Source organism: Echiichthys vipera (assembly GCF_963691815.1).
Source record: "Echiichthys vipera genome assembly, chromosome: 4".
Classification (NCBI taxonomy): Eukaryota; Metazoa; Chordata; class Actinopteri; order Perciformes; family Trachinidae; genus Echiichthys; species Echiichthys vipera.
In genome coordinates, this window is record NC_139829.1 from 14,139,539 (window position 1) to 14,158,379 (window position 18,841).

An 18,841-nucleotide genomic window follows, 5' to 3' on the forward strand; every position below is an offset into this window, starting at 1 on the left:
CAATAATTTTATGCCAACATACTCCACTACATTTTACAGCTGCAAATTACTTTTAAGATTAAGATTTTACATTTAGCATAAACATATGAGTCTATGATTTGTAAGCGAGTCCAAGAGACATTTACCCGGCGACCTTGATAGTTTTGAGACCCAAAGAACATTTTGCAGCACTCAAATGAGTAAAACAGCCCAGACTAGAAAAGTTACAGCTGCAATTATTGAATAATGACCGTTCTGTCAGGGACAGCTACATCAGTGAAGAAAATACAGCTCTATAAATGTTATTCTAGTGGCACTAAACAAATTCAGGGGATTAAACCAGTACAAATACAACTCTTTTGATGCAGTTTTGGACCCAAGATATAATGGAAAGTATAAAGCGAGTAAAGCTTCCCCAACAGGCATAAGCATAGCAGGCAAGTAGATCAGATTCAGTATGAGGGAAATCCTGGGGTTGGTTATAGGTTTTTCTTGTGATCAAAAGGAGTCTAAAGTGCAGTAAAAGGGCTGAAAATCATGACTCAAACTTCAAAATATGACCAGACCTTTTAGGACAATTGTTCAAAAAATAAGTCCACATCAAATAACTCTGAAGACCTGTCGGCACAGTCAGAGTACGCCTTAAATCTAAATCTTCTGTTCACAAATGTCAGAAACACAAAAACAATATTGGAAACTTGAATTATTTATTTTGGACTGAATCAATGAATACAAAAACATTAGGATTGGCTGACAGTGTGACACCACAGGAAGTATTTACAAATGCGTTATCTACAAGGAGGAATGGGTTTAATTGACATCTGCTTCCCCAAAACAGGCAAAAAATAGAGAGCGAGACACGAAAGTGGAGTGAACTAGTGCTGGAATTTAAACTGGAGACCACAGCCAGTTACTTTGAACACAGAGTTAAAGCACTAAAGCTTTTTCACATCACACAGATGGCATCATTCATGTGGCTGACAGTTTTTAAAGGTGGACAGTTCACCTCCTGCTTGGAATCTCATTAGACAGGGGGAGATCAGAAACCTCAGACCGGGAGCGTCGACCACCGTGAGATCACTTCAGCCCTTAAAAACACTGAGGACAAGTCCTGGTCGCCTGCTATCTCTATTCTCTCTTTTTGGTCCGTTATTAAACGCCTTAGGAAGCCTCTTCATCGATCTTTGGTGCCAAGTAGTATTTGACGTGTCCCATATCAGCAATCTTGTACTCCACCACTGTAGGACGATTGGAAAAAGAAAGAAAGTCAAGGTGTGCAAACATTTCGACAATCCAAACAAAGACTTTACTAGCAAGTCATTCAAGAGAAGGACAGCTGCTCTTACCAAGTGGGATATCAGCAGACATGCTGAGGGTGACGGTCTTGGACAGCGGCGTTGCCTTGGTGAAGAAGTTCAGGTAGTTGAGGGCAAAGATCAGCTGGACGGGTTCATTCATTTCAATAGTAACCTAAAATCAGAAAGGGAGGGGAACAGTCAAAACACTTCACATGTGCCATCATAACCGTAAAAGTAAAGTAGGACTGTGGTTATTACTCATTACTGTCCGTTAATCTTATTTTCAAGGAGCCCATGGTGAGAAATAGCTTGTTTCATCAGACCAGAAGATATTCAGATAGTCACAAATGAGAAGCTGGAGCAATATATATCATCATTTTCCTTGAAAAATGTCTTAAATGTTTATAAAAATAACATTCAATTCATTGTCAAGACAGATTGTTGTTTTTAATTTAAACTCCATCAAACATTCACTCACAGCCTCGTCCTCTTTGTCTACATTGCTGGTCTGGGACAGCTTCACGTTTCCTGTGCCCAGCTCTCCTGAGGCGGAGAACTTGACTCCGTCCTTGGCGCAGGAGATCATGACGGCGTCTCCGATCTGGGACAGGTCACGGCAGATACGGGCAAACTCCCCAGAGGGCATCTTCACCACACAGCTGTACTCCTGCTCCTGGAGGAGGGAAGGGCAAACAGAGAAAAGGTCAGGAACGCTGTTGCATGAAAAAGTATGATGGCCACAAATAGGGACAAGGACGGGACGCAGATTACTTACTGGAATACCGAGCTGCTCCACATCCAGGTCCATCAACTTCATCTCATAATCTGAGACCTTCTCCTGATCTGTAAGAGTGAAAAGAAAAGGGGTAAAGATGTTACTGATGCTACAAGCATGCCAAAAAACACCTGTAAAGTTTATTTTATTCTGCTTTAATAAAAGGTCAATAACTCAAAAACTTACTGAGTGTCTCAAACACAAGGGCGAGTGTGTCTGCATTGTCTTCTGCTCTGAGTGTGATGATGTCTTCATTTCCTGCACACTTCAGGATTTTTGACATACTGTGGGAATGAAAGGGAGGGAAAACGGTTACAAACAGTTAAAAACAAGGAAATGTCAAGGGCAGCAGCTTTTGGGCACTTTTCAAAAGAAAGAAAATTGCTTTAAATGATCAGTATAGTTAAAAATATTTTTGTGTATATTCATTCATTCATTTTTGTGTATAGGTAGGTTTAATTCACTCCCCTTTTCAGTCCTAATTCAGTGTCCCCCTTAACATATATATCATATGTTCACACAATACATATGCGTTAAATATGCTGTGTGCCTCTAATACACAGGAAATGTGACAATGCTTTTGCTTTTCTTCAATTTTTATCAAGATAAAGGTGTACAAATCTCTCAAGTGAGCAACCAGTATTTATTACCAGCAACAAAGTCATTTTGACCAGTGACCATTTCAATTTCACATCATAGCAGTTAAATTCAGTTGTCATTTAAATAAGAAAATAAAATCATTTGAAACTCAGAAGTAATCTGCTCATGTGTTCACAATAAGAAGTATTAGTAATGCTGCTTTTACATTATTAAAATTAAATATTTATTCATTTCAAAAGGTAAAGTAAACTGAAAATGGGACATTATCTAAAGATCAGTAACTAAAAGCACCGGTGTTGTGTCACAAAGAGAAACGGAAGTGGAGGTTCCCGGGTTAAACACCAATTCCCGCCAAACCCGCTCTTTAGAATTTGGCGCTCAAATGACGTCGCTACGTAACGACGACTGATAACTGCTCCGTGTGGCGGAGAGAGACATGCCCGGGCTATTCATCCAAGATGGCCACCTTCTTTTATAATCTACAGCTATCAAGAAACCGAGCGTTCATTGGTGGTGATAAAGACACTAAAGTGACTGGTGTCGTGTTATTAGTCTGTGATGAGCACATTATACCACGCACACAGACCAAACATCAGCTGTTTTACATCGGTTTTTAACAGCGAACAAACTTTCGTAACCTCAACCTGTCAAACTAGCTCCGTTAGTCAGCCAAGTGCTCCGTTTCTCCCCGAGACAAACACACCACAGCGCCACAGATGTGAGACGTAAACTGTCTAAAGAATAGTGGTGTGTGGTGTTTCTGCTGTACCTGCTGAGGTTGACTCCCATGGCGAGGTTTCTGTCGCAGCGGTACGAGTCGAAGCCGTCGTGCCGCAGGGTGAGCTGCACCAGGGAGACGTGAGAGGAGTCCATGCTCTGCAGGGAGATGCCCGACGAGCTCACGTCCCAGCAGGCTTCTGTGATCAGGTCCTTTAGAGCCTCCAGCACCTTCTTCAGGATGGATCCCTGGACCAGGCGAGCCTCAAACATGGTGGACTTTGTTTGGAGTCTAAGTAGATTCAAAAGAAGAGACTTTTTGTCGCCCTAAGCGTTACTCCGTGTGGTAGTTTGAGCTGTAAAGGAGAAAGACTCCTCAAAAAGTCCACTCTTTGTTGATGCTCACAGAAAGCACGCAGACGACGACGCCACTCTCAGCACAGGAGGGAAGGTTTGAGCTGTAAGCGCGCGCTAACTTCAGGTTTTAATGACTCGGGGTCTTTGCGTCATTTCCGTCTCCGTTGTCGTCACGTCCCGACCCCAGGTGGGCACTGACTTCGGCCATATTGGTAAGGACAATATGTTTAAAACAATATATAAAAAGCATATGCAACAGAGTTATATTCAATGGACAGCAAATATAAATAATATTAAATCCAATTATTAAAAAAACACGATAATCGAAATTATGTTTAAGCCAGGTGTAGTTAAATACATTTTCAAAGACGTAAACATAAACATTCTAAATGTTTACTTGTTTATTTCCTGTTGCAGTGTATTTGAATCATGGCAGGAAGTTCACAAGGACCATGGAAGCAATGGAAATCCATTGAAGAGGCCTAGAGCTCATTGACAGGAAAAACATTTTTTAACAAAATAGATATCAAAACAGGCAATCCATTTTTTTAATCGTCTTTGGGGGTATTTTAGACTTTTTGACACATATAAGACAATGTGGATTTAGGAACATCCTCCGTTTCATTTCCAACAATGGATGAGGCGTTTACTGATGTAATTGTAATTAAGTAATTTTATTATTACAACTATCCCCCTCCTTTAGAAAACAAAAACAAATTCACCATTTTTCAGACCTTTCCTGCAAACAAAATACACTGTTGAAAGTTATTTTGCCCTCAAAATAAATTTAAAAATGGGTTTTCTCAGGAGGGTGGCTGGAGTCTCCCTTAGAGATAGGGTGAGAAGTTCAGCCATCCGTGAGGAACTCGGAGTAGAGCCGCTGCTCCTTTGCGTTGAAAGGAGCCACTTGAGGTGGTTCAGGATCCCCCAGTTAGAGCTGGTTAATGTGGCCCGGGAAAGAGAAGTTCGGGGTCCCCTGCTAAAGCTGCTGTCCCCACAACGTGACCCTGGATAAGCGGTTGAAGATGAGTGAGTGATGAGTGATATTCTGCTACAACCCATTTACAAACTCTCTGCTGCTGTTGCTGCTGAATACTGTGTATTGACATATGTAATGTAATGACTGTGTACACACACACAAGCATATGTGGAGGCGTGCATGTACATGTGTATATGCGCTTCTACACTTCTTTCCACATTCACCCTTTCACACACCGATGGCACAGCCTTTGGGAGCAACTTGGGGTTTGTTTGTGTGCCCAAGGACACTTTGACATGCAGACTAAAGGAGATGATTTTCCGATTAGTGGGTGACCCGCTCTTCCTCCTGAGCCACAGCTGCCCCAAGTTCTCGGATGCATGCCTTTGATAGGACAGAGACACAGAATTAAGTTACAGTCGACTTTTATAAGAAGGCTGCACCTGTCTCTATGATCTGACCAGACGTGAAGGCCACAGGATAAGTCTTTTTCTGACAAAAAAGGGACTAGATAAGACCTTCTCCAGCTGTACAGTACACACCGAAGGTCGCGCTGACCTGCACATCTGCAGCTCTAAAGGAGATCAAAAATTTCAGTTAACATGGGAATCAAATGAAAGCATGTACGAGCAGTGAATATGAACTCTTCCAAAACATAAACATTACCTCTTCCTATCATTTCCCCTTTGATAACTTATGTGAAAACCTGTGCAAAAATAATAATATGGAAGAAACACAGTGACGGTTTTAAATTAGAATTTTTCTTTATTGATCAATGAGGAGTGCTCGCTTTGACAGCACACAGCATCACTAATCACACAACCTCGTCCCCGGTTTGTCGCACACATACAGACGCACATAAAAAAGGATGGTATCTTTATACTGCCGCTGAACCCCTGAGTATATCTGTAGATTTAGGCCACTTAAAAACAGGGTCATTTGACACTTGGTGCAGGCAGTATGAATGTCAGATCTTAGAAAAGAGAGCAAAGAACATTTTTGCAGAGGTATTAAAGGAATGTCAGACATCAAAAATGTAACATTTTGCATCACGTGTTGTGGCAGGTATTTCATTTCTATTTGGACGGTTCCACATTTGTGTTGGATCCGAGTGCAGACACTGGGGTTTTTATACCGGGGGGTCCGTTTAGAGGCTATCAGACAGGATGTAGTTGGTTGCCATGGCGAGGATAGGGGCTCCTGTTGGGACACCGGGGAAGGGACCACTGGACCCGGCGATGTCAACGTGGGAGTACGGCAGAGGTGAGTTGGAATCAACACCGTGCTGCGTTGGAAATTCAGGAATAATACAAGTTAATTGCAGCACTTCTTCCATATCACATTATTCATATTTACAGATAGAGATAAATAATGTGTGAGCACCTTGTCGAGCCCTGAGGCCATAATGAGGAAAGCTGCAGGGGTCTGATGTCCTCGAGGTGTAGCGGAAGACGGCAGGTTGTTGCACTGCAGAATATCCTCGTACTCGGACTTTCCCTTGTGGAAGTCGTAGTCCTCTCGTCTGATACTGGACACCTCGAACACGTCGCCCAGCGCCTCTCCAGCTGCACGAGAGAGGGCGAAGACCACATGTTAGTTAGTGACGGAGGAAAATAAAGCTCGTCATCAACTGTGCAGCCCAGATTATTGCATTTGTAAAAACGGATGGAATCGAAGACCGATGAAACACTGATTAATGTGACTGGTCACTACTGTCATTATTTATATTCTGTTAAATAATGATGATATTCTAAAGACTGACCACCTTTAAACTAAATAAACAGCTTTGGTTTTAAACATTTGACAAACATCCTTTATTCAACATCAGTGAAACATCTCTAACGCAAATGTGACGTAAAGAGGCGGTCACATGATTTTTAGTGCATTTAAATGAGTATTAAAATATTATATTTTACCATTTTATTTTATTATCAGCTAATCATTTCTAATGTATCACACACATTCAGTTCTTAATTATATTAAATGGAGAAAAGCATTCAACTCCTTTAAGAAGTAACAGATGTTTGACAATCAAGAAATCAGTGATTGGCTGAAATCACTGAGTTCCGATTTGTCAAAAGGGAAACCAGTGTTTGCTTGTTAAACATGGGGCTTTGTAACTTTTTTTTATATAGTTACGAAATAATCTTTACAAGCGTTATCTGGAGCTTTTAACTGCATCTCATGAGTTGGCTTAGTTGTCATGGAGATGGCCTGAAGTTCCTATTCAGTTGAACTTGAACTGTCAAATGACCGAAGATGAAAAATTAATTTACAGTAAAATTTCTCTGTAAAGGTTTTCTCACCTTTCTGCCACTGATCAGCATTTTTGTTGCGATGGGCCGGTCCGTTATCCATGATGATCTACGCAGAAACAAACCATGATTTCGACAGCAATGGGCTATTTGACTTTTTAATGTTTAAAATATCCACATCTCTCAGTAAGTGGCAGTATTTCAGCAGTACTCACAGAGTAGTTGGGTCCCATGGCTCTGATGGCGTGACCGGTCAGAGTAGCGATCGTAAACAGTTCAGGGGAAGTCTCAAGTACGGCCTGCAGACACAGATGAGCAGAGTGAGAAGGGACAGAGGTGCAGGGAAGTTAGTTAATAATAATAATAATAATAAAAACAAGATGATGTTACCTTCTCCTTCATCTCACAGAGCAGATCGACCATCACCATGCGTCCCTCAGCATCTGTGTTTCCCACTCTCACTCTGCGACCCGCACGGGAAACCACCAGTTCATCGGCCACATAGCAGTCTGAGAAAACACGCATACGGAGAGGCTCTAACACAGATCCTACTGACAAATGTAAAACAGGGACATGTGTGGTGGAAGAAAACTGGATAACACCCACCTGCGCCCACACTGTTCCTCACCATAGCCATGGAGCCGATAACTTTCAGATGTTTTGGCTTCAGTTTGGCTAAAATCTAGAGAGCAGGGGAGGGGGTTAAACTTTCACTACCCATGTTTAAATCAAAGTACGTCACATTGTACAGAGGGCACGGAGGAAAATATTCATATTCTCTTTGGATTCACCTGGAAGAAGCCAGCCACTGCAGCAGCTCCACACTTGTCCCTGTGCATCCCGGCCATAAAACCACCAGCCTTGATGTCGGCTCCCCCAGTGTCGTAGGTGATGCCCTGGAAACGCCACATAAGAAGCAACCTCTAGTTATGATGAAGGCGGCAGTACAGGCAGTCATATGCAGGCACAATACATGTTAATTATTCACCAAAACTTCACCAATGAAACCCAACATTCATCCTCAATTATCTAATGAGCTGTTATATATATACTTGTGTTTTTAAAAAAGGGACACTTCAGTGAGTATGTGACTTAGTTATCCTTTATTTTTTAGTGGTCCGAGGGCAGCAGTCCCTTCTCACCTTTCCCACCAACATGAGCGTCTTTTGGACTGGTCCTTCTCCGCAGTACTGCAGCTTGATAACTCTGGCCTGGTGACGGGGTACACCTGCACGAGGAAGAAACTATGGGTAAGTGTGGAAACATCTAAATCAACATTTAAAATGCATGCAAGTGTGTTCAGGGCCATGTTAGGAAAGTGATAAAAGTAAAATATGTTCTTACTGTCGGCACAGCGGTTCACGGCAGCCAGACAGGGATACTCTTTCTCCAGAACCTTCACGTTGCTCACCACATCTACCTGGTTAATAAACACATACGTAATTATGTTTCTGATGTTTGAGACCAGAAAAGTGTATTTAAACGCCCACACAATTGTCCTGTAAATAGTTACTACACATTCCTGATTCTAAGGAGGAATACCAGGTGACTGTTGACTTTCTTCTATGAATAAAAAGTAGGGGAGCATGTGAATCTGTTTGCACCCATGATAATATTATTTCTGGCTACCTGCACAGGGCTGTCCTTGAAGAGTTCCTGGACGTAATCAGCCACACGAGGAGCAGCCATACGTTCAGGGTCTGAGCCGCCAATGTCACGACACGCCAGTCTAAGGAGGAAAAACGGGACGGCCAGTGGTGAATGAGTGAACATCAAAACACGAGGAAGCTTAGCATGGAAAGAGGTGAAGTGTTTTTAAAAAGCGCACCTCCCACTCTCCAGAGCATCGGCGAGCTCCACCAGTCTCCGTCCCTGAGCCTCAGCTGCTGCCCACAGACCCAGAACGCACACCTTGGTATCGGTGGGTTTTACGTTCCCCTCCCTCACTTCCAGGGGCTTTTGGGGGGAAAAAAATATTAGAACAAGTTTATTTTTTACCAAGTTTGACCTTTTTTTTGCATATTCAGAGCTAGTGTTTTCTATTTAGATACAAACAGATACTAGGTGGACAGCAGCCCTGAAGGTCCCTGGTCTCCCTGGTAACTGCCTGGTGTTCGCCTCCACTGAGACGTTCAAGATTCACACCTTACAGCATATAACTGTTTTTTGCAGTATATTAACGGTTCATATGTCTACTTCTTTAAAACTGAGCGGTTCTGTAGGCCCAGGATGGGAAGGATTCATTATCTCACCATGTAGAGAGCATGAAGGGCCCCCAGGGCGGCCACAATGGTGCTGTTCTTATAGTCCTTGTGTGGAGGGCAGACCAGCAGGGGGCGCTGCATGCCCGCTTTCAAGGCCCTGAAAAAGACACACAGGTGAGCGAGGGACACCCGCAGATAAACCAGCAATATGAGACACCAAAGGGGAAAGAATCATGTTCCATCGACTGACCGTTTGACGCCGTCGATTGCTGCATCGCTGAAGCGCCTGACGTCATCGTAATCACGGTTTACTGGGCCGGTGGAGGCGAACACCAGGCGGTTACCAGGGAGACCAGGGACCTTCAGGACCACCACCTCCTGCCCCAGGCTGCTGTCCACCTAGAGGGAGAGCAGATAAGGGAAGTTACACCACACAGGAAACGCAGCAACATTTAAAAACATGTTACACCACCTGAAGTACCAAGATGGCTGCCAGTCACAATCTGTTTTTTGTTTACAGTAGAAGTTGACCTGTTTTAAATGACGCAGTGTCCACTTCTGTTACAGTAAAAGGCCAGCTCAGGCCTGAAGAGGTGAAATTATCCAGTGAAAAATCTATCACCATCTTGTATCCGATGCTGTAGTGCATCGTTTATCCCACAAAACAGCAGCTGTCATAAACAAGTAAAAAGCTTTTGTGGAGCCATAATAACTTGATTTGCAATGTGTTTTATACCTCATGTGTCTTTAATGAATCATTTATAACAGGAGACTAGAGTCTACACATAACAATGTACATGTTTTCACTAAGAAAAGGCACAGATGCAAAGGTCGATCTTGGGATTTTTAGGAGTCATTACTAGTAAAACACTCATTTTTATTTGACATAACTGTCTCTAATCTGCTGATGTGCGACTTCTGTCTGGTGCACAAAGGGTGAGGTGGCAAGTACAGCAGGTGATTGGCGTGCACCATATAAAAGAAAGCACATTAAGGCAGAGGAAAGTGCGTCCTTCGCATCCCCCAACCAACCACAGAAGCACCTGCAGACATGCTACACATGGCAGGCTGCCTGTTCTGTTTCGCTGAGTCAGAGACGTTAATATTGTATTTTGGTTTCTTTTGTTCTCTTCATGTTGGCCTGGTTACTTATTTAGTTTGTTTTTGGGTGATTTTGCCCACCCTGATTTTTGACTAATTAAACATGTGCCTACAAATCTTATAAATAAATCAGACCCTTTGCACATTTAGTGACCTGTGTCCGTTGCTGCTTGGGACTTTGGAAATGTGGGGCCTAATTTCCTGATGCGTCTCAGACAATAGAAAAAAAAAAAAGAAAATAGAAAAGGTCCTACACAAGAACGTATTGTCATGTCGGTTTAGTCTGGGTGTGATAGAGACAAAGGAAGGTGAGAAAATACATCTGTTAATAGTGAGGTTGACTGTGTGCAGGTGGTGGACGAGACTCACAGAGCTGTAGTCCTGCAGCGGTGCTTTCAGACACTCGAGCTCGGAGGGCAGCGTGTCATGGCTCTGGGTCACCAACACGATGCCATCAAAACTAAGAAAAAAAGGCAACAACAAAACTGTCCATTTTAAGATGCACTAAATAATGAAGAGAACGTGCAGCATTTCTATTAGTACTCACTTCTGGTTCTTGAGGTCGGCGGTCCACTCCACAGGCTGGACGCTGCACAGGAAGACACAAATAAATGATTTCCTCTTGTATAAGCAATGTCAGAATTAGCTACGACACGATGCAATTAGACTCTGAAGCCCGTTTTATAATGCAGGATAATGATAACACAGAGGGTCAAAGTGTGGAAACCTGCAAGACCTTTGAGATCTGCTTCAGTTGCAGCTGTTAAGAAACGTAATTACTCATTTCACTCAGTTAAATCAACACTTTGTACCTAGAGTGCACTTCATAGGAAGCACTCACCACAGTTTGTGCATGATAATATTATAAATGTCAACTAATCTAGAGTTTTAGCAGTTTTTAATCATACTCATTTGACATTCCTGGCATCATATGACTCTTGCTCATAAACAAAGGGAAGTCTAGTAAGACTGAAAGTGAAAAATCAGCAAAAAAAAAAAAAAAAGCCTGTGTGGGCCCTTTTGGTGGAAACTTGAGTCAAAAATGAGCAGATCTCCTTTGCAACATGAGAGGATCCAATTTTCTATTTTGAGCTGTGAATTAATCAACACATGAAACATTGCAGATACATCAAAGGTCGAAATTAAACTGGAAAACACGATATGATACCAATAGCTATGTGTTTGTGGGGTATATCCTATCAACCAAAACCCTTTACTTCATGCACGAGGAGAGCTGCGCGTTAGAAAACAGTTGAACCCCACAAAACTCAAGCAACAACAAATCCTGATAAGATAAAGATTCAGTCTTTAATCTCACCTGGTGCACATGGTCGGCCCTCTTTCTCCGGTGTCTTCGGGTGAAAGAGACAGCTGATACCCGGGGACGACGGCTCCGTCCCTTCAGTCCTCTCTGGTCGATCACGTGATCCGCTAAGATGCACCCGTGCTGCCTTCTCGGGCTACCCGAAGCTCGTAATTATTACCGTCACAGTCACAAAATGCTACTTTTTTTATCATTTAAGCTGTGGTTGTTGTACACAATATCAAGTATCTTGAAGTAGTTAATGTATGTTCTCTGAATATTGTTAGACATGTTTACGGTGGCTAATGTAAGCTAGTTCTGGAGGACTAAACATGAATTACGTCTCAATAAATAAATAAATGCAAAAAAAGAATAAATAAATTCATGGATAAAAAAAAGAAATACCTAAATAAATATAGGATTGGATGGGACCTCCTACCTCATTAACATATGGAGTACAGTACAGGAATAAAGTAGGTGGAATAAGTGTAGAAATAAATGTGTGAAATGTTTATTTCTACACTTATTGAGATTGAAGTCATGTTTAGTCATGTAGTTGTCAAGAACTGTAAATCCCAACTGCTCGTGAAGGCGCATTTAAGGATGCAGTAGGGAATTGTAGTTTTCACTTCACTAACCGGAAGTAGGCAAAACCAGTGTTTTCCGTGCAGAGGTGAGTAAACTACAGACAGTACAAAGGGCAAGAAATAAGTGGAAGCTGCGCCGGGTGTTCAGTAGCAGGTTTCACCGTCACCTTCCTGTCGAAATGACATTTTACCTGAGATGAAACTCAAACCGCAAAGCTTCAGTCCGAGCTGCAGGTAGGCAGACGTTACTGCGGCTGTCTTCTTGCTTTTGTCGTCGTAGTGATGATTTACAGCTGTGTTATCAATGACAGCAGACACTGATAATTGTGCACTGTCGCATATATGCTGACATGATTCGTCCTTGACCCTTTCTGGCGGCGTCCTCTCGCCAAACGAGGGAGTAGCCACAGCTCACGTGGTATTATAGTGAGCGTAAAACTTTTTTTTTTTATATGACAGTTGAACTCAGAGTAGTTTATAAGTTTCAGAGTTTTGTTTTCAGTTTTCATCATCGATCACTGAAACTTAAAAATAAAAAAAGTAATTTATCAAGGAAAAATGCAAAACTTTCTCTGGTTTCAGCATGTGAGGATTTGCTGCTTTGCTCTCTTTTATCAATGTCATTTAATAAATTCAGTATCTTGTGTTGTTTTTATTGCATCTAACAGACCGACAAATGATTAACTGAAAATATAATCATAAATAAAGTAATAAAGGTTTGTGCACAGATCAGACAAGGATGCAGAAAAGTCTTCAAGACACTGTCAAAGAAATAAAACTTACTTTGCTGTTTATTTGTTTTCCATTTTCTCTGTGCTCGTATATCATCTGATTTTCTTTCCTCTCCTCACGTCACTTTCCACAGATGAGACTTCCTCTTGGCTCCTTTCGCATCCCCAGGAGTTTGTTCACGAGAAACCCACAGAGGCGAGGCTTGAGTGGTGCAGCGATGCGTCTGGTGCAGTTTCGTCGCCATGGTGACGGAGGAGGCATCAGAGTGGGAGTGGAGCAAGGTGAAGGAGGGCTCGGCGTGGTGGATCTGAAGGCGTTTGACCCCTCCATGCCCTCGACCATGAGAGAGCTGCTGGAGCTGGGAGACACGGGTCTGGAGTGTGCACAGAGGTATCGAACACATTCAGTCTTATTAATAAATGTCTTTAATGTCTCCATTGCAGCCTTCTTCCTCCTCATTGTTCCTCCTCACTCATCCTAATAAATCATCTTCACCGTTACGATGATCTTATTAAATCAGCATGCTGTTTTTCATGAATGTAATCTCCCGAATCAACAACCTTCAGCCTCCTCTTCTCTTCTTCAATCAGCACGTTTCCTTAACAGCAACTAATCATAGTCATTAAATCACGCTCATCGTAAAACACGGATCATCTTCCTCAACCAACTGAATTGTCTCTTCTTAAATCACCATCTTGTTCTTACATCAACATCCTTGACTTAACTTCGTCTTCTTGAGAAATCATCTTCTTCCCAAATGGACTTGTTAAATTAGCATCTTCCTCTTTGTTCCTACAACTTTATCTGCCTCAACAATTAACGTCGTTGTCCTCCTCCTCTTCTTCAGAGCCTTGTTGTCCGGTCAGTGTGTGGTGGAGCGATCAGACATCCAGCTGCTGTCTCCTGTTTTGGCCCCAGAGAAGGTGGTGTGTGTGGGCATGAACTACCGGGACCACTGCCTGGAGCAGAACGCCCCGATCCCCAAAGAACCGATCATCTTCAGCAAATTCCCCAGCGCCATCACAGGCCCGTACGATGACATCGTTCTGCCCTCAGAGAGCCAGGTGAGAACATTAATTTATACGTCACTGTGTCAAAAGAGGTGAAAAAGTGTTTTACTGCAAGAGAAAAAGGGAGAGGAGACAGTCTAGCAGTGTGTAACCCAAAAAAGTTTTGAAATCATGAAAGACGTGCAATATCTTTTTTTTCAACAGTCCCAATACACACAATCAAATGAACCATTATCTAGATTAAAGGTTTATTAGATCCTAACTTCAAAATAAGCTGCTTCACTTCTATCATGTTTGAAAATAGTCAAATCAAATGTCTTTTTGTTTGAGGTAAGGCAACTTAACTTTTGGAAATTAACGCTCAGAACTCACGTGATTTCCTCTGGACACAGAAGAGGTGCTGCACTTAAGCCTGCATCGATGCAGACTCGCTGTCGTGCGGCTTTATAACCTGCTTCCACTCCCCACTAACCGGTTTAAAATGAAACTAACATCCACGCGAGTTCAGTTAGATACGTTTTGGACCAGTTTTACATTGGATTTAACGTTTTAACGAGCAGGTGCATTACATTTTGAGTAATTGTGCCATGTGTGTATATGGGGCACACGCTCAAACAGTCGAGCCGGCGGGCGCTGCACTGACTTTTAGGTATACTTCACTGTCATTCTGTGAATAGTGATGGCCAAATGAAGCTTCATGAACAATTTTAATCAGAGTCCACTAGATGGCGCTTTCTGTTAAAAAAACAGTGAAAACCCACTGAACTGCCATTCTCTGCCTTTTTTCTTTAAAACAAGAATCAACCAGGCTCAACAAATACAACTAACAGTTCATGGAGATGAATTTGGACATTGCTATCTGTGAGGGCACTACCGACTAAACCCTGCTTAGAAATAATGTGTAGTTTGTCACTGGGAATCTTGTGTTTGACTGAAGGAGGTGGACTGGGAGGTGGAGCTGGCCTTTGTGATTGGACGAAGAGGCAAACACATAAAGGTGAGCACAACACCTCATGACCACAACACTGTGACGCATCTGTTCTGACTCCATTTCCACTCCACGCTTGTTGTTCAGGAGGAAGACGCTCTTTCCTATGTGGCCGGCTTCACCCTGGCCAATGACGTCAGCGCGCGCGACTGGCAGATGAAGCGCAACGGGAAGCAGTGGCTGCTGGGAAAAACTTGTGACACCTTCTGTCCTCTTGGCCCTGCCTTAGTGACCACCGACGCTGTGAAGGGTGAGAGGGAACGAGAAACCCCAGCAGAGAAGGGGAATTAATCACACGATTATCTGTGATCTTTGAGCTCAGCAGCATCACAAAAAAGCTGCAATTCTGGTATTTCAAAGGAGGGATATTAAAACAACTTTGTTTTGTTCTTTATGTTTGACAGGAAATGATGATAAATATCACATTTATACTCTGTGGCTTAAGAAAAATAACTGGGTAGATGGATACTTTAATATTAATCCTCACTGTTAAATGCATTAAAAAAGTATTAAACAATACTTAAATTAAGTTAATTAATCAAGTTTGTTAAAATAGCGGCCACTTTTAGGTTATTATGTAGAGTTTAGACTTGTGATAACCAAAATTAAGACTTTTATTTAACACCTGTTTGATGATCATACTGGTTAAATCATCACATATAAAGTATAATATTTCTAAGGCACAAGAATTTATTCTGTCACATATTGGTACTTCCCAGCTGTACATAGCAATCATTTTTAATAATATAATTCATCAATTAACGACCTGGATCCACATAAGCGGCAAAAAAAAATTGAGTAGTTGCTTTGAATCGCCATAAAAAAACAATCCACTCTTGCATCATTTTAGTTTATTGATGTCTAACGTCGCCAAGCCTGCAACCAAAATTACTACTCATGTTTGCTGGCTACAGTTGGCAAGAAAATATATTTAGGAGCTCTGTAAATTAAATTGAAGTCTTTTTAATACCTTGTAAGGCTTTTTTTGTTTTTAATATCTTGGCCCCTCCAGATCCTCACAGCCTGGGCATCCGTTGCCTGGTTAACGGAGACACAGTCCAGAGCAGCAACACTGATCAGATGATCTTCAAAACAGAGGCGCTGGTGGCCTGGGTGTCAAAGTGAGCCCACTCTGTGCACTATTTCTGCTCATGATAATTCTGTCCTTTTGTTTTAACTTCACACGGTTTTACATAATAATATAACATATAATATGCATTTTTACCTAATACACAACTCTTACATTTCTGCGCTTCAGTAACTCAAGCTGAGAGTGCAGTTTCCATTTAAGAAATTATGCAAATCAAATCGTCACTGGGAGCAAATGGCCTCCGTTCCTTAGGAACTCGAAGCAGAAATGAAATGCTTCAACTGAGAATTATTCACCGTGGCTGGCATCCTTTTGCCCTGAGGCACCCTCACCAAGTGGAGCATTCCCTGATCTGAGATTCTTGGACAGAGAACCTCTCCCTCCCTCGTCTGGTGACAACGCCTGTCGTTCTGCAATAATGGCAGCCCGTGGCACCTTTCACAAGATCCGTATACACACAAGGATACTTTGAGGAAGTTATTGTTCCTCATGCCCTTGCCTGATTTAAATGTTGATCAAATCTACATGGCACACTTTATAGTCAATAGCAGGTTTTCTGCTCCTGAAACTGAACCTTTGCTGTGTTTTTTTTCTTCTGTCAGGTTTGTGACATTGACTCCTGGAGATGTTTTCCTGACAGGCACTCCTCCAGGGGTGGGTGTGTTCAGAAAGCCACCCGTCTTTCTTAAGGTGATTTAATGTGGGAAGTACACACACGTTTTCTGTCGTAGCCGCATGTTACTCTAGTTTCATTTGATCAAAAAGAACGTAATGGCTGCATATAATGTACATATTCTGTGGTGCAGAAAAGGGACTCAGTGTTTTAATAGATAGTGAGTGGTTCCATTTAAAGTCAAGTTAAAGAAGAAAAGGTGCACTTTAACTTAAATGTTTAACTGTTTCCTTTCAGAAAGGAGACGTGGTGGAGTGCCAGATTGAGCAATTAGGCTCTATTATCAACAAAGTGGTTTAAACCCTGAGACAAACTGCTGAAGACACCAGCTATCTGCACTTCTGATTGGCTGCCTCACACTGAATTTCTGTTCTCAAAAAGGTTTCATTATTTTCTTTCTTTTTTCTTATAAAATGTGGTAAAAATTAGCTGGAACTGTGTAAAAGAAATGCAGAGTCCTCATCAGTGTCCATATATGAATGTTTTATTCATGATACTAAAGTTATTGTGACATTATGAAACAGTATAATTACGTGACTCAACGCGCGCGTTTGCAGCTTCACCTCAGTTACTGAGTCATCACTAGCTGTAAATATCCCCCCCGATCAGCAGCCGCCCACTCATGCTATGGAGCAGAAACTGTGAACCTCATGACTTTTTTTATCATGTAAAAAATAAAAAGTATTCCTAATCCTGTTTTAATGTTCATGATGAATTGTACAGAAAACCTTTCGACTAGCTTGGAGGATTCAAACTGTCACTTTCTCGTAACAAGTGAGCAGTTTTTCAGTAAAGGGAGGAATTTAATCAAACTAAAACATGTCCTACATTGCCTTGGAGGGTATTCTTCATGACTATTTCGAAATGCGTTTTGATTCATGTACCTGCTTGATTCATATCTTTTTTTGCTGAAAATCACTTAAGTTGATTTTTTTTCACTGACAGAAACAGCTTTAGAGAAGTCTACAGACTTAATGTACCCATTTTACATTTTGCAGTAGTGTGATGAGGCGACTTTTTTACCTAGTAATTATTCTTGACCATCGACTCGCTCAACAACGTGTAAAAGTAATAGATTCAAAATTCAGCATTACATTCATTTGGCAGATTTTGTCCCAAGTAGCGGACATGTCCCTTGTGTTGTAAGGCATTTAGGGTTAAAGGTTTCTCTTAAGGACACTTGGACGCTCGCCGAGGATCTTGCCACCAATCCTTCAACCTAAAACTGGCTATCCCACCTTAAAAAGCCTAATGAACAATGAAACATTACTGCCTGCAGAGGCCATTGCCTGTGTACGGATCTGCTGACCAGGGTTAGAAGATGTTAGATGTTAACTGACGCAGCATTTTTAAAATGTCACTGATTTTAAATGGTAAGTATTTCTCAGTCAGTCAGTAATATATTAACCACTAAATGAGCAACTACCAGAGATAAAGGTACATTGTTGTAAAAGTGAGAAGTCTGTCTTTTTTTTTATTAAGCAAAACGCTCATTCCATAGAGAAATGCACAACTGTGCCTCTGTTTTATTCTAACACAATCTTTGCGCTGTTATTTTTGTATTTGAGTTGTTTCTGGAGCCGTTTCACCCACAATTAGTTTGAGTTTTTCCAAGCTGAAGATCATCCATTTCATTTGAGCAGTGCATTAAAAATACACTAGAATAGGATTTTATTTATTTATTTACCGACAGTTTTGAGTATGCTGAATTCTGTGAACCCATACACTCAAAACCTGCTTGCATCAGTGTGTAGCACGGATTTGTGTGAGAAGTAGTGAGGCTTTAACACTCAGTTCAACACTGGGGGGCAGCAGAGTGTCACGGTCGATGAGAGCTGATCAACTGCAGCTTTGGTTTGTGATGGAGTTGAAAGGACAAAAACGGCCGTGCTGACTCTTGACTATACAAACATACGACTCTGAACTACAGAATATTAAAGTCTGCCAAAAAAAGAGATGTTCAAAGTGAGGCATCGATTTGTCTCTGCGTCTCGGTGGCAAAAGGTCCACGTCGAACAGACAAACCCTCCTGGGGTCTGAGTCAGCGCATTCAGGAGGAGAGCAAGTTTGGAAGAAATTTTATATGTAGAAGAATTGGCATTAGATACTATTGTAAACCAATGTTACTACTATTTTAAACATTGTGTAACCAATCTGTGTACAAGCAACTTATTCAGCTGGTATGTGTCGAGT

General features: G+C 41.8%; 3 protein-coding genes across 4 annotated transcripts; 1 reads left to right on the plus strand and 2 right to left on the minus strand.

Annotated features, from left to right (window-relative positions):
* Positions 1 to 669: 669 nt before the first annotated feature.
* pcna (proliferating cell nuclear antigen) lies at positions 670 to 3,842 on the minus strand. The gene is made up of 6 exons (XM_083911905.1): positions 3,422 to 3,842; positions 2,239 to 2,336; positions 2,053 to 2,120; positions 1,756 to 1,950; positions 1,326 to 1,449; positions 670 to 1,217 (listed from the first exon to the last, which is right to left on the minus strand). Exons 1-6 carry the CDS (start codon positions 3,640 to 3,642, stop codon positions 1,141 to 1,143), a joined length of 783 nt encoding a protein of 260 aa, XP_083768031.1. The 5' UTR covers positions 3,643 to 3,842; the 3' UTR covers positions 670 to 1,140.
* A 1,627-nt stretch (positions 3,843 to 5,469) lies between these two features.
* Positions 5,470 to 11,717, minus strand: LOC310946255 (putative aminopeptidase W07G4.4). The gene is made up of 16 exons (XM_083912688.1): positions 11,584 to 11,717; positions 10,813 to 10,854; positions 10,635 to 10,725; positions 9,415 to 9,563; positions 9,213 to 9,321; positions 8,789 to 8,916; positions 8,590 to 8,689; positions 8,305 to 8,380; positions 8,103 to 8,188; positions 7,752 to 7,856; positions 7,567 to 7,642; positions 7,351 to 7,469; positions 7,176 to 7,259; positions 7,012 to 7,069; positions 6,089 to 6,270; positions 5,470 to 5,990 (listed from the first exon to the last, which is right to left on the minus strand). Exons 1-16 carry the CDS (start codon positions 11,592 to 11,594, stop codon positions 5,853 to 5,855), a joined length of 1,554 nt encoding a protein of 517 aa, XP_083768814.1. The 5' UTR covers positions 11,595 to 11,717; the 3' UTR covers positions 5,470 to 5,852.
* A 158-nt stretch (positions 11,718 to 11,875) lies between these two features.
* Positions 11,876 to 17,290, plus strand: fahd2a (fumarylacetoacetate hydrolase domain containing 2A). 2 transcript variants are annotated; one of them, XM_083912689.1, is made up of 8 exons: positions 11,876 to 12,389; positions 13,021 to 13,277; positions 13,735 to 13,951; positions 14,835 to 14,894; positions 14,973 to 15,135; positions 15,898 to 16,006; positions 16,578 to 16,665; positions 16,886 to 17,290. In XM_083912689.1, the coding sequence occupies exons 2-8, from the start codon at positions 13,021 to 13,023 to the stop codon at positions 16,946 to 16,948; spliced, it is 957 nt and encodes a 318-aa protein (XP_083768815.1). In that variant the 5' UTR covers positions 11,876 to 12,389; the 3' UTR covers positions 16,949 to 17,290. The 2 variants fall into 2 exon arrangements, with proteins under 2 accessions (XP_083768815.1, XP_083768816.1); XM_083912690.1 differs by having other exon boundaries at positions 12,220 to 12,241.
* The last annotated feature ends 1,551 nt before the right edge of the window (positions 17,291 to 18,841 follow it).